The sequence below is a fragment of the Chanodichthys erythropterus genome, chromosome 15, assembly GCF_024489055.1.
Source record: "Chanodichthys erythropterus isolate Z2021 chromosome 15, ASM2448905v1, whole genome shotgun sequence".
In the NCBI taxonomy this organism is placed as follows: domain Eukaryota; kingdom Metazoa; phylum Chordata; class Actinopteri; order Cypriniformes; family Xenocyprididae; genus Chanodichthys; species Chanodichthys erythropterus.
In genome coordinates, this window is record NC_090235.1 from 36,241,618 (window position 1) to 36,253,280 (window position 11,663).

An 11,663-nucleotide genomic window follows, 5' to 3' on the forward strand; every position below is an offset into this window, starting at 1 on the left:
CGATAGTAAACTATGGAGTGCCGCAAGGATCTGTGTTAGGCCCTCTGCTATTTTCAGTATACATGCTGCTACTCAGCAATATTATAAGAAAACATGGAATTGGTTTCCACTGCTACCTATTAAGTTCCATATCGATTATAAAGTATTGCTAATGACCTATAAGGCTCTAAATGGTTTAGCTCCTGTGTACTTAACCGATCTTCTATCACCCTACAATCCTTCATGCTCTTTAAGATCACAAAACTCTGGACTTCTGGTTGTACCTAGGATAGCTAAGTCCACTAAAGGAGGGAGAGCGTTTTCATATTTGGCTCCAGGCCTGGACTGGTAATCTGGCATACCGGGCAAATGCCCGGTGGGCCGACGCACTTGAGGGCGGGGCCGCTATATGATATGATTTTTTTTTTAATAAACATAAAATTGGCCAAAGACCGGCCCATAAAGCAGGGACACCGGCCCATTGGTTCATTTTCCATACTGACACTGGGCTGGCCCAATCACATCTCTTAACAGACTCCACCCCGTCCCCTCTGTTTCGCCAGAACATCTGTGGATTAGGAGGATGGAGAAACAAAAGTGCAAGTGCAAGGGGGGTGCGGAGAAGTTGCGGGCAAAATAAATAAAAAAAATGTAGAGGTTGATGCCTCAGCGTGCAAAAAATACTGGCATGTTTAGTGCGGTTACTGTAGCTTCAGTTTCCAAACCTACAGTACCTGACGTGCAAAAACAGGTGAACATAGAAGAACATAGAGGAGACCTGTAAGGCAGAGGAGCAGCAGGTGTCTGACAGTGAAGGGGCAGAGTGAGCAGGAGAGTATAATAGAAGCGGTAAGCAGGGTAGTTTAACAGCGAGGGACTCATGATGCGACGACGACGATGATGCTTAAATGAATGAATATTATAAGACAACATAATCGTCGTCGTTATTATAAAGTCAGACTGTCACCTACTGCACTGGTCACTCAGTCAGCTAAAGTCAAATAGCACAGCAAAAGTTATTTTGCAATGTTTTTTGTAGTTAGCAGTGCCCTTGTAGCTATCAGAGTTCACTTATGCAGTAACGGCCCTTCTCATAGAAAAACCTGAAATGATGCAATTTGATTTTTCAAAAAAAAAAAAAAAAAATCAGGTTATTATTATAATGTAATATTACTGATGATGTGTTTATTTCACAACGAGACTATAGGTGTCTATTTATAGCTGTTAGTCGTGATGATGGTCTACTAGATCTCACTTTTCGGCTATAAAAAGTTATGTTTTGTAGCTCTTGTACCCTATTACTCTGGTATGAACACTTGGTTGTTTATGGCAAGAGAATAGCATGAATATCATTTTATTAGGACGTTTTTTGTGAGTAATTTGGTAGTATAGTTTTCTTTTTCATTGTTTTTAATGGGGAGTATCTAAACAATGAGAGGTAAATGTTTGACACTTAAACAGGGGTTTGTGCTCTTTAAAACAAAGTATATTTGTAATTGTAAATTATAGATTTTCTGCTGTCTGTTTCATTGAAAACATTTATTATTATTTTTTTTAATTCTTTAGAGAATTATCAGGATTGGATTGGATTCTACATCCACATTCTAAGGGTTAGCTTTTATATCATGGAGCACATTGTCCATCTAGAAATCCTACTCTTACTAAGTGTACATTTAATAACTCTACCAAATAATTGTAATACTCTGGTGGGTGGTGTCCGACCGATTGTGGTGGGCCGGTCTGAGCAAAAATGCCAGGGCCATTTTTTTGTCCCAGTCCAGCCCTGTTTGGCTCCGAAACTCTGGAATAGCCTTCCTGATAATGTTCGGGGCTCAGACTCGCTCACCCAGTTTAAATCTAGATTGAAGACACATCTCTTTAGCCAAGCATTCACATAATGCATCTCAAATCAGATCAATTGCACATGACTATCTTTGCTTAATGTTATGAACAGCAGCTACGCTAATTATTCTCCATTTGCTTTTCTGTTTTACCTCACCCGTCCCGAGGTGACTAGAAAAGACATCAGCTTCAGTTTGGATCCAGCCTCTTAAGAAGACCTCAGATGACCAATCCTAATTATTGTTAATATGTAATTCATTTTTTGCTTCTACCTTCATTTAAACTGCTAACAGTGATTGTAAATTAATTAATTGCCTAAATTGCCTAAATTTTTACATTATTTGCTAACTGCATTCTCTGTAAAGCTGCTTTGAAACGATATATATCATGAAAAGCGCTATACAAATAAATGTGAATTAAATTGAATTGAGTATATTCAACAGTGGGCATGGGGTACTTTTTATCCATGTGTGCACCTAACCCATCTGGTGGGTTTGCAGCCAAAACGCTCTTTTATTGGTTTCACCTGACCATAGAAGCCATTCCTGTTTGAAGTTCCAGTCTTCAACTGAATATACTGGAGATTGTTTCTGTTCTGAGACTCAAGACTCAACTAATCTCTGCAATTCTCCAGCTGTGATCCTTGGAGAGTCTTTGGCCACTCAAACTTTCCTCCTCACTGCACATCAGGACGATTTAGACACGTGTCCTCTTCCAGGCAGATCTATAACATCTTTAGTTAATTGGAACTTCTTAATTATTGCCCTGATAGTGGAAATGGGGATTTTGAATGTTTTAGCTATTTTCTTACAGCCACTTTTTCTTTTGTGTAGCTCAACAATCTTTTGCTGCACATCAGAACTAAATTCTTTGGTTTTACTCATTGTGATGAAGGATTACAGGAATTTGGCCTTTGTGTTTCCTCATGTTTATACTCCTGTGGAACAGGAAGTCATGGCTGGACAATTTCATGTTCATGATCACCCTGGTGTGCTAAAAAATGTAACTATGAATGGGAATATATTTCAGAGATATTTTTAGAATTTTAAAAATTCTAGGGTTGCCAATAATTGTGGCCGACATGTTTTGGAGAAAAACATTTATTTCATAATGTGAATTCCCCCCCCACACTTTCAATTCTTTTCCTTCATAAAATTAGCAAAAATTTTGCTAAACAAAACCTGATGCTCATGCTCTCCAGCATGATTTGAGAATATTAAAAAAAAAACAAAAAAAACATCTTTGTACTTCAGTGGAACCAAGGAAATTATTACAAAGACGTTCAATTGCTCATTGTCAGATATATTCCTTATTTACATTTCTAATGACCTCTAAGCATTAGAATTAAAATATTTCATTTCAATTTTACATCATAACCTTTCTTCGTTGGAGATTTTTCATAATCCCAAAATGATAGGAATTTTACACAACATTTACTATAATCAAATGTGGTCTCAGAGATTATGACTTATCTTCCGTTCTTTTAAGTTCAGTTTTCAGCTGACACAACTTCAACTAGTGAATAACAAACCATAACTATGATATACACTTACTGTTATCATATGTATTTATGTAGATTTTTCAATTTCAATTCAATTATATAAAGGCAAAATTTTGTTTACGTATGTGCCAGTAAGCAATGTATGGCTGCGGATCATTTTTATGGAGGCTTTTATGGTTGTAACAGCTACTTGCTGAAAGTGCAAGCACACATAATCAGCGTGGCTATGGATGCAAAGAATTTCTACAAAATGCAAACAACATAATCGGTGTGCTGCAGTTTGAAGCACCTGACAAAATTTAGGCAGTCAGTAATTTTTCTGGCCAAGTCCCACATTGAGACAGTATACAGACCGCTGTGCATTAAGAGCGGAGGAGGAGGTCAATGACACTACACACACACACACACACACAGAGAGAGAGAGTCTTCCACATACGGTAGCTACAGCCTACCTGTGAGCACATTTAAGTGTAGTATAACAAGATTTTTACATGTTCTAAAGTTTTTTTTTGTTTGTTTGTTTGTTTTGGATTGTTTGTTTGTTTCCCGTGCAAAATGGTACAATGCATTGCTACTGTATGTAGTTGCTCACTGGCCCAAATCCTGCATCTCTCCAAGTCTTTTCAAGTCTTTAACCCTCTGGTGATGCTTGCATGGAGGTCAAAAATGACAGATTTTTTATTATTATTTCAATTAAATGATTTTGATGATTTTGTTGTACTAAATTATATTTATGAAGTTATGATCCATTTACTACCTGTTAACGATTGATTGATTTTGATCATACTCTGGTCAGATATGGCTCATCTACATTATTTATTCAATAACCCTTTAATTATTAATTGTTTTTAATTACTGTATTAAAATTATTTTGGTATTTTTGGCATAATATAGACAATGACCCTTGATATGATAATGGGGAAAAAACTAATTAAAAGAATGAAATTCTTGAAAATGAAATATTACGTTTGGCATAATTTCTTATTATTTGTAATAATAATAATAATAAATAAACTTAAAATTGCTTCACAGACCTTAATGATGTCATTGTAAAATAAACAAACAATACCAGATGATAAAAAGAAACAAACTCAGGGAGTAAATACTCAGGGGATAACAATGAGGAGTAGGTGAACATAATCTGACTGTAACCATAGAAACAAAATCAGGAAAATGGGGGGAGGAGACAGGCAACTAAGGGTGTTTACACGACAACAATGTACTAAAAACGTATACGTTTTTCCTTTGCGGCCTCTTACATAGGCTAAACCAGGAAGTTAAAACTAAAAGTCAATAAACCTTGACACATCACTGTGAGTTGTAAAATGTCATGTGGTATGACTCCTCAAAAACATAATGACGTTTACTAATTAACAATGAATATTTGTTAAAAAAAATATTAATAATAATAAAAATAATAAAATACTGTTTAGTCTGAAATATATATTTATAAACTAAAATGCATATGTGTTACACCCATGTATTTAAGGTGAAAGGAAAATATATTACTTGTGGTGGCAACCTGACTTCTTTTTTTTAAAGGCTTTTGACTAAAATATATGGTAGTTGACCTTTCTGAAATGAAATCGGAGGAGATGTCAGCTTTTGAGCGGACATCTGAAAGGTCTGCTGTCAGAGTGAATGGCGGAAAGGTAAATAGGGTCGAAAAACCACTAAGAAAAGGCTGAAGTGACATAGTTTGCTGTGATCATAACCTTCAGTTCATTCAGTACTGGGATTGCTCTAGACATTATCGTGACTACTTCCGATCCGAGAGCATTGTTGCAGCATTGACTTTACACTGACCTCAGCAATTGTCTGCATGAACTTTGACCTTAGTGTTGAACCCAATTAAGGAGAATAATTTCATGAAATGTATTGGATGTACTTCATAGAGACACCTACACTCCAGTGTTGTGCAAGGAATGTTCTTTTTCCGTTGTCTTTTACAGCACATTAGTGAGGAACGACTATAAATTCTGACATAATGAGTGTGAGTTGCTAATGTCAGCAGCCAAATGAACATGTGCTTGACAGACCTGTAAGGAACCGCAGTGGTGCATTTTGTCAGGATGTCAGCATTACATCATCAGCCCTTAGACTAGAAGTGTTTGTGCAGAGCTCCCCCCAGTGGATCAAGCTGTTATTAAAATACTGAACATGATCATTCTGTGGATAGATTTTTCCTCAGAAAAGCATTTGAAATGCTCCCTTTATCATATATATATATATACCAGTGGTGGCGAACATTGGTCCTGGAGAAACAGTCCTGGAGAGTTTAGCTCCAATCTTGATAAAAACTTACCTGTCTGTATCATTCAAGTAACCCTTCAGACCTTGATTAGCTGGTTCAGGTGTATTTGATAAGGGTTGGAGCAAAACTCTCCAGGACTGTGGCTATCCAGGACCGGAGTTCACCACCCCTGGTCTAATACAATCAAACTTCAATAATAAAATACACCTTTGGCACAAACAATCAAACAAACAAACAAACAAACAATATATAAATAAATAAATAAATAGTGGAGTCCAGTTTTGTGGCCATGAATACTTAACATTAACACAAAAGTGAAGAGCTAAATATTTCCTTCAGTTTCACATGAGTGGCCTATATTTTCCATTGATAAATCTACATCCAAATGCATTTTAAGACAGATGAAGGAAGAAAAAACTTGAAGACAACATATTTTTCAGTGGTGTAAAGAAAAGCTCAGCAATGACAATGAAAAAAAAACATATCTGCTTGCATCTATAATGTACATATGTAATTTAAATGTGTGAAAAGACTCACAAATAATTCTTAAAATTAAACAGTGAAAACATGGAAAAAGTAGTCCAGGATTCTGTTAACCCAGGGTTTAGAATGACCCGTGTTTATTAATTTTAAGTGTCAAAACTAAAGCCCTTATCATATTCTAGTCAGATATTGCCCACGTACATTATTTATTCAAAAATACTTGAATTATTAATTGTTTTTATTTCTGTATTTAATTATTTTGGTATTTTTGTCATAATATAGATATATAATAAGATATTTAATAAAGTATAATATGTCAAAGTGATACAGCTTTTCTGATATAATGGGAGGAGAAAATAATTAAAATAATGACATTTTTGAAAATAAAATATTAAAGGATTAGTTCACTTTCAGATTAAAATTAGCCCAAGCTTTACTCACCCTCAAGCCATCCTAGGTGTATATCACTTTCTTCTTTCTGATGAACATAATCAGAAAAATATTAATAAATATCCTGAGGCATCTGAGCTTTATAATGGCAGTGAATGGCACCAATGAGTATGAGATGAAGAAAGTGCTTCCATCTACAACCATCCATCATAAACATGTACTCCACATGGCTCTGGGGAGTTAATAAAGGCTTTCTGAGTGAAGCTATGTATTTGTGTAAAAAAAAAAAAAAATCCATATTTTACAAGTTATGAAGTAAAATATCTAGCTTCTGCCAGACCGCCTTCCATATTCAAGTTACAATGAAAGTGTAAACTGGCGTCACGTCAGTTACACTTTTTCCATAAGTTGAATAGGAAAGGCGTAGGACGTAGCATAAGCTTTGTGGACAGCAAGAATTTTACACTTTCTTCGTATGTTGAATATGGAAGGCTGTCTGGTGGAAGCTAGATATTTTACTTCATAACCTGTTTAAATATGGATATATTTTTATGCATATGCATCAAATGCATCACTTCACTTCAGAAGGCCTTTATTAACCCCCTGGAGCCGTGTGAAGTACACGTTTATGATGGATTGATGTGAATGAAAGCACTTTCTTCACCTTATACTCATTGATCCCTATCACTGCCATTATAAAGCTTGGATCTATCAGGATAAGTGAACTAATCCTTTAAGTTTGGCATAATTTCTTATTTGTTTAAAAATAAATAAGTTTTCTCCACAGACCCTAATGATGTCACGGTGCAGGCAGGCAAGGACGAGAAGATGAGGATCTTGTGGAAAGAAAAGCTCAGCAAAAAACTATTTCTGCTTGCATATATAATGTACTTATGTAATGCAAATGAATTTAGGTTATCTTAAAGGTACCTAATAAACAAATATGCATGTTTTATGTTATAAAGGGACACCACTTGGATCACTAAAGATGAACAGTACAGATGTTAACGTACAGCTTTATGGCTGCTTCATCTTCACAAAGGACTGGAGTAAAGTGCTTAACATCAACCGTTCACAATAGCTAAGGTATTGTCTCCTAAATTTTCCCAATGTACCGGATCATACACAGATACAGTGTATACCATTTACTGAGGACAGACATTTGGTAATACATGGCAATTATCTATTATCTCAAAAATACATTTGAAATTTTATGGGTTTTGAAATTGTTTGGAATAAAAATGGAGTAAAAGACAAAAGATCTTGTGTGAATTAAAAAAAAAAAAAAAAAAAAAAAGAGAAAAAGTAATTTAGTTTACACCAAATGTCCAGATTATGGGAATCAGACTAGGATCATTTTTTATCATTGCCTGACCAGGACGACAATGGTTTCTGTTCGTTTCATGAATTTTGACAAACTTTTGACAAAGTACACACTTCAGAGTTTGAATAAACTTTGCTTACACTCTAATTTGTTTTCTTGATACTTCACTGATTAAATCAGTGATTGAAATGAACATCACAAAACTTGAGTATTTAGAATGGCCCCATTTCTTAAATCATAAATTGCCTGAGCTGAGGGGAACACTTTGCAATCTAGTGAACATTGAGATGCATAGTATGTTGGGGAGAAGGGGAAAAAAAAAAAAAAAAAAATCTTTCTACACTAGAGGGAGACACAATCCATGTCATACCTGCTCCTCTGTGACCAGATGACACTTGGAATGAGCTTCTCAGAGAAGCTTAGAAATTAACTTTTTCCTAAACTAATTTAAGTATTGGTTAAGTATTAAATAATATGAACTTCTACATGTCATATACATGAATACAGACCCATTTTCCATACTGTAAAAATACCTGAAAGAAATCTTCACTTTCCAACTTTTAATGTTTACCAAAGCAAACAGCCAACACTAGTTTTAGCATGTCATTTATTTATTACAACAGTTAAGATAACCGCCAAAGATGTCAACATGTATTGCTATTTTTTACATTTCACATGTAAAGCCCCCCAATACTCATCCTCAGATTTGTACAAAGAACAGCAATGTGCTTACAGTAACAACAAAAAAAGCCAAGCTCCTAACCTCATGAAAGCAAAAAGCTCAAGAAATGCAGACAGTAACAGTCATGTAAAGGATTTAAGCACATCATACATGAGTCCCTATCAGGTTCTGAAGCTAGTATCAGACAACAATGACAAAGCTGCAGTCCAAATAGTGCACAGATATGTAAAACGAGAGTTGATTAAGATGTAAAACCACTGCTATATACAAACCAAAAGCTACATTTTTTGTTGTTTTCTGAATATGGACCATGATGAAACCTTACTTTTTCTCTCATGTGAACACGCACACACACAAAAGCAAAAAAAAAAAAACAACAACTTACAATTATAGAGTCCCCTATAATTGTAAGTTTCAGTTTCCTTCACTGTTGACCTCTTTGGTTTCTTTGTTCTTTCGAACCTCTTCCAGCTTCTTGTCCTAGAATTGAAACAAAAAACAATTAATTATTTTTATTACATAAAAGTCAGCTATGAAGACACCACATCACATTTGCAGTACCTTCTCTTTGAACTTCTCGTTCATGGCTGCCATGATTGCTGTACGGTTTTCCTTGTTGGCCTCCATTTTCTGGTTCAGTTTCTCTTCTGCCATCTTGCTGAAATTGTTGTTTTCTTCTAGAGCTTTCTGAAGCACCTCCTTTTCATGCTCACGCTTCTCTGCTAAGTGCTTCAGAACCTCTGCTTCATGAGACTAGGGAAAAAAAGGGGACAGGAGGAAAAAAAATACATATATATCCTTTAGTCATGTATGAGTATTTCAAGCTAGGTATATGACATCGTCAGAAGAAAAACAGCGAATGTACAAAGTCAATGGCCCCTGTAACTAACACACACCATCTTCCCTGTACTTGAATATGGCTTTAACAAGGGGACTCTTCGCATCTGGAGAAAGTCTCTTACACACAAATGCCCATTAATTGTTGTGTAACGCATTTCATGTGGATGTAATATTGCATGTCTTGCATGCAGGATAAAATGTCTGAAAATGTATAGATATGCACCTTGCGTCTCTCTTCTGCAGCTTCTAGTTTTCTCTGGATCTCCTCCAGGGAAAGATCCTTCTTCTTTGGAGGGGAGAGAGGGAACTCACCCTTGGCATCTGGAACAGGACTCCCAATGATGACCTCAAAAGCTTGTCCTGAGGCACGCTTGTCCAGCTCCTTAACCTGAATATCTGAAAACAAGCTTACTTGTTCATTACAGAATGCATGAATCATCTCTGCCTCATATTTATCCAGATCCAGTCACCTGCATGCATAAATAATATATATAAAATTTATTTTTTTCCTCACGTGCATAAATACAGGAATCTTACCACTTAGAGAGGCCATTGTTGCAGAAGACTACAGGTCAAAGAATGCCTGAAAACAAAATTAGCAACATAAGGGTTCAATGTTGTTAACTGCACATTATTACACCTTCATCTTGGTCATACTGTACACACACGTTTACTTGTCTAAGATATTTCCCTATTTATCCTTCTATGGATTTTATATAAAGCTGAACAAATTACATTTAAAAAAAAAAAAAAAGACTAGAGACGTTACTCAAATAGCTTTTCGCACTTAATTCGACAAAATAATTAGATACCCCACGTGAGGACGCCCCCTGATGTCTCAAACGGCAGGGTGTCAGATTTTGCCACTTTTGGAAAACCGAGACTCGAAATCATAACAAATTAACATGTTTAGTTGTCGACATGTTGTGAATTTGGCGCGCAAAGGTTTTCTGCTCTAGTTCGTGGTGAAAAACTGGCGCGAATTCTTCAAAAACAAACTCACACTGCACCGCCCCTCCCCTAAACACTACCTGCTCATGTGAAAACCACATACCGGGGAAAGAAATAAAAGTGTTATTTCGTTGTAATACGAAGTATACCATTTTATGCGTTCCTGCTCTAGAATGAGACGCAATATCGAAGTGCACTTTGTGGATTAAACAAAGGCGCTTTTATTAGTAACAGAGAACTGATCCAAACAAAGACAGTCAAGCGACACCTCGTGCACAGCTTCGCCCTGCTCTTTCTGCAGCTCCATGATATCGCAGAAACACATACAACACTATGCAACCAAACCATTTGCGGGGTAACGTACACTAACCTGCAACAATGCTTTAATGCAGAATTACACGCACATAAACACGACATTCGTGCAGAATAATGGGCAAAAAAGTAACTTATATGGAGCTTTAAACAATCATTCTGATGCAACTTTTCGAAATATAGGTCAGAATTTGTGTCATTTGTGTTATTTCAGATTATACCAATACAAACGAGCGTTTCAGTGCAGGTAAACCTTGAAATGAGTGTTAGATAAACTTAATACGACAAAAATAAAGAAACATATGCCAAATAAATATACATCTACACTTGAATAATTCTGCGCATACGGACACATAGCACAAATTAATATCTAGCATGCCATTTTCAACGACTTTATCACAATAATACAGGCACACCCACCTTCAAACAAAAAGATCCAGGTTTGATGACAAAGCTCGCCTCGCGCCGTTTTCTCGCCTCAACGCATGTCAAGTTCGCGCATAAAAGGATCGAATTTATGTCGTCATATCGTGTTCTTGATACCCATTGGCTGCGCTCACTGGCTTCTGGATAATGTAGTTCTGTTTCAAACAAAACAAAACCATATAGCGGAATATATATTGTCATTCTTGCTATTATTGAGATTCAGTGGGCAACCAAGGCAGACAATATATCTGATGGAAATAGTCTCTGTTCACTTCTAATGAGTAGCTAGTTTGAGTCAGATGTGTTATGACGGCGGCTCTTGTTTTATTAAGACGGTTATGTAACAATGTCAAAGCAGGTAATGGTAACTGATGATGGGAAACCTTGGTTTATATCTAGTCACAAACTTCACTTTGGTAGTGAATAAAACACATGGGCATGAATGTTTATGTATAAGGAGATGTGTATGTCCCATAAGCCTGTTACTTGTGTTAACAGGCTTTTTTTTTTTTTTTTTTTTGTCCTTGGTTCTCATTTTAAGTCTAAGAGTTTCGAACAGTTGCATTATTCATGAAGATAATTACAAGGTGCCATTTTTCTTTTCTTTTTCTATCCTGTACCAAACCAGTGTTTGTAATTAACTTGAGTGACCATTTAATACCAGCAGACAGAGATTTCC

At 36.0% G+C, this 11,663-nt stretch overlaps 1 protein-coding gene across 2 annotated transcripts; it reads right to left on the reverse strand.

Annotated features, from left to right (window-relative positions):
- Positions 1-8,377: 8,377 nt before the first annotated feature.
- stmn1a (stathmin 1a) lies at positions 8,378-11,052 on the reverse strand. Of its 2 annotated transcripts, none has more exons than XM_067411471.1 (5): positions 10,979-11,052; positions 9,833-9,878; positions 9,519-9,691; positions 9,017-9,208; positions 8,378-8,935 (listed from the first exon to the last, which is right to left on the reverse strand). In XM_067411471.1, the coding sequence occupies exons 2-5, from the start codon at positions 9,846-9,848 to the stop codon at positions 8,870-8,872; spliced, it is 447 nt and encodes a 148-aa protein (XP_067267572.1). In that variant the 5' UTR covers positions 9,849-9,878; positions 10,979-11,052; the 3' UTR covers positions 8,378-8,869. The 2 variants fall into 2 exon arrangements, with proteins under 2 accessions (XP_067267572.1, XP_067267573.1); XM_067411472.1 differs by lacking the exon at positions 10,979-11,052 and adding an exon at positions 10,108-10,191.
- Positions 11,053-11,663: the final 611 nt, after the last annotated feature.

Coding starts and splice junctions, on each gene's coding strand:
- stmn1a (XM_067411471.1), bottom strand. Junction 9,209..9,518: donor CTGCAGAAGAGAGACGCAAG/GTGCATATCTAT, acceptor TTTTTTCCCTAG/TCTCATGAAGCAGAGGTTCT. Junction 8,936..9,016: donor ACGAGAAGTTCAAAGAGAAG/GTACTGCAAATG, acceptor TTTCAATTCTAG/GACAAGAAGCTGGAAGAGGT.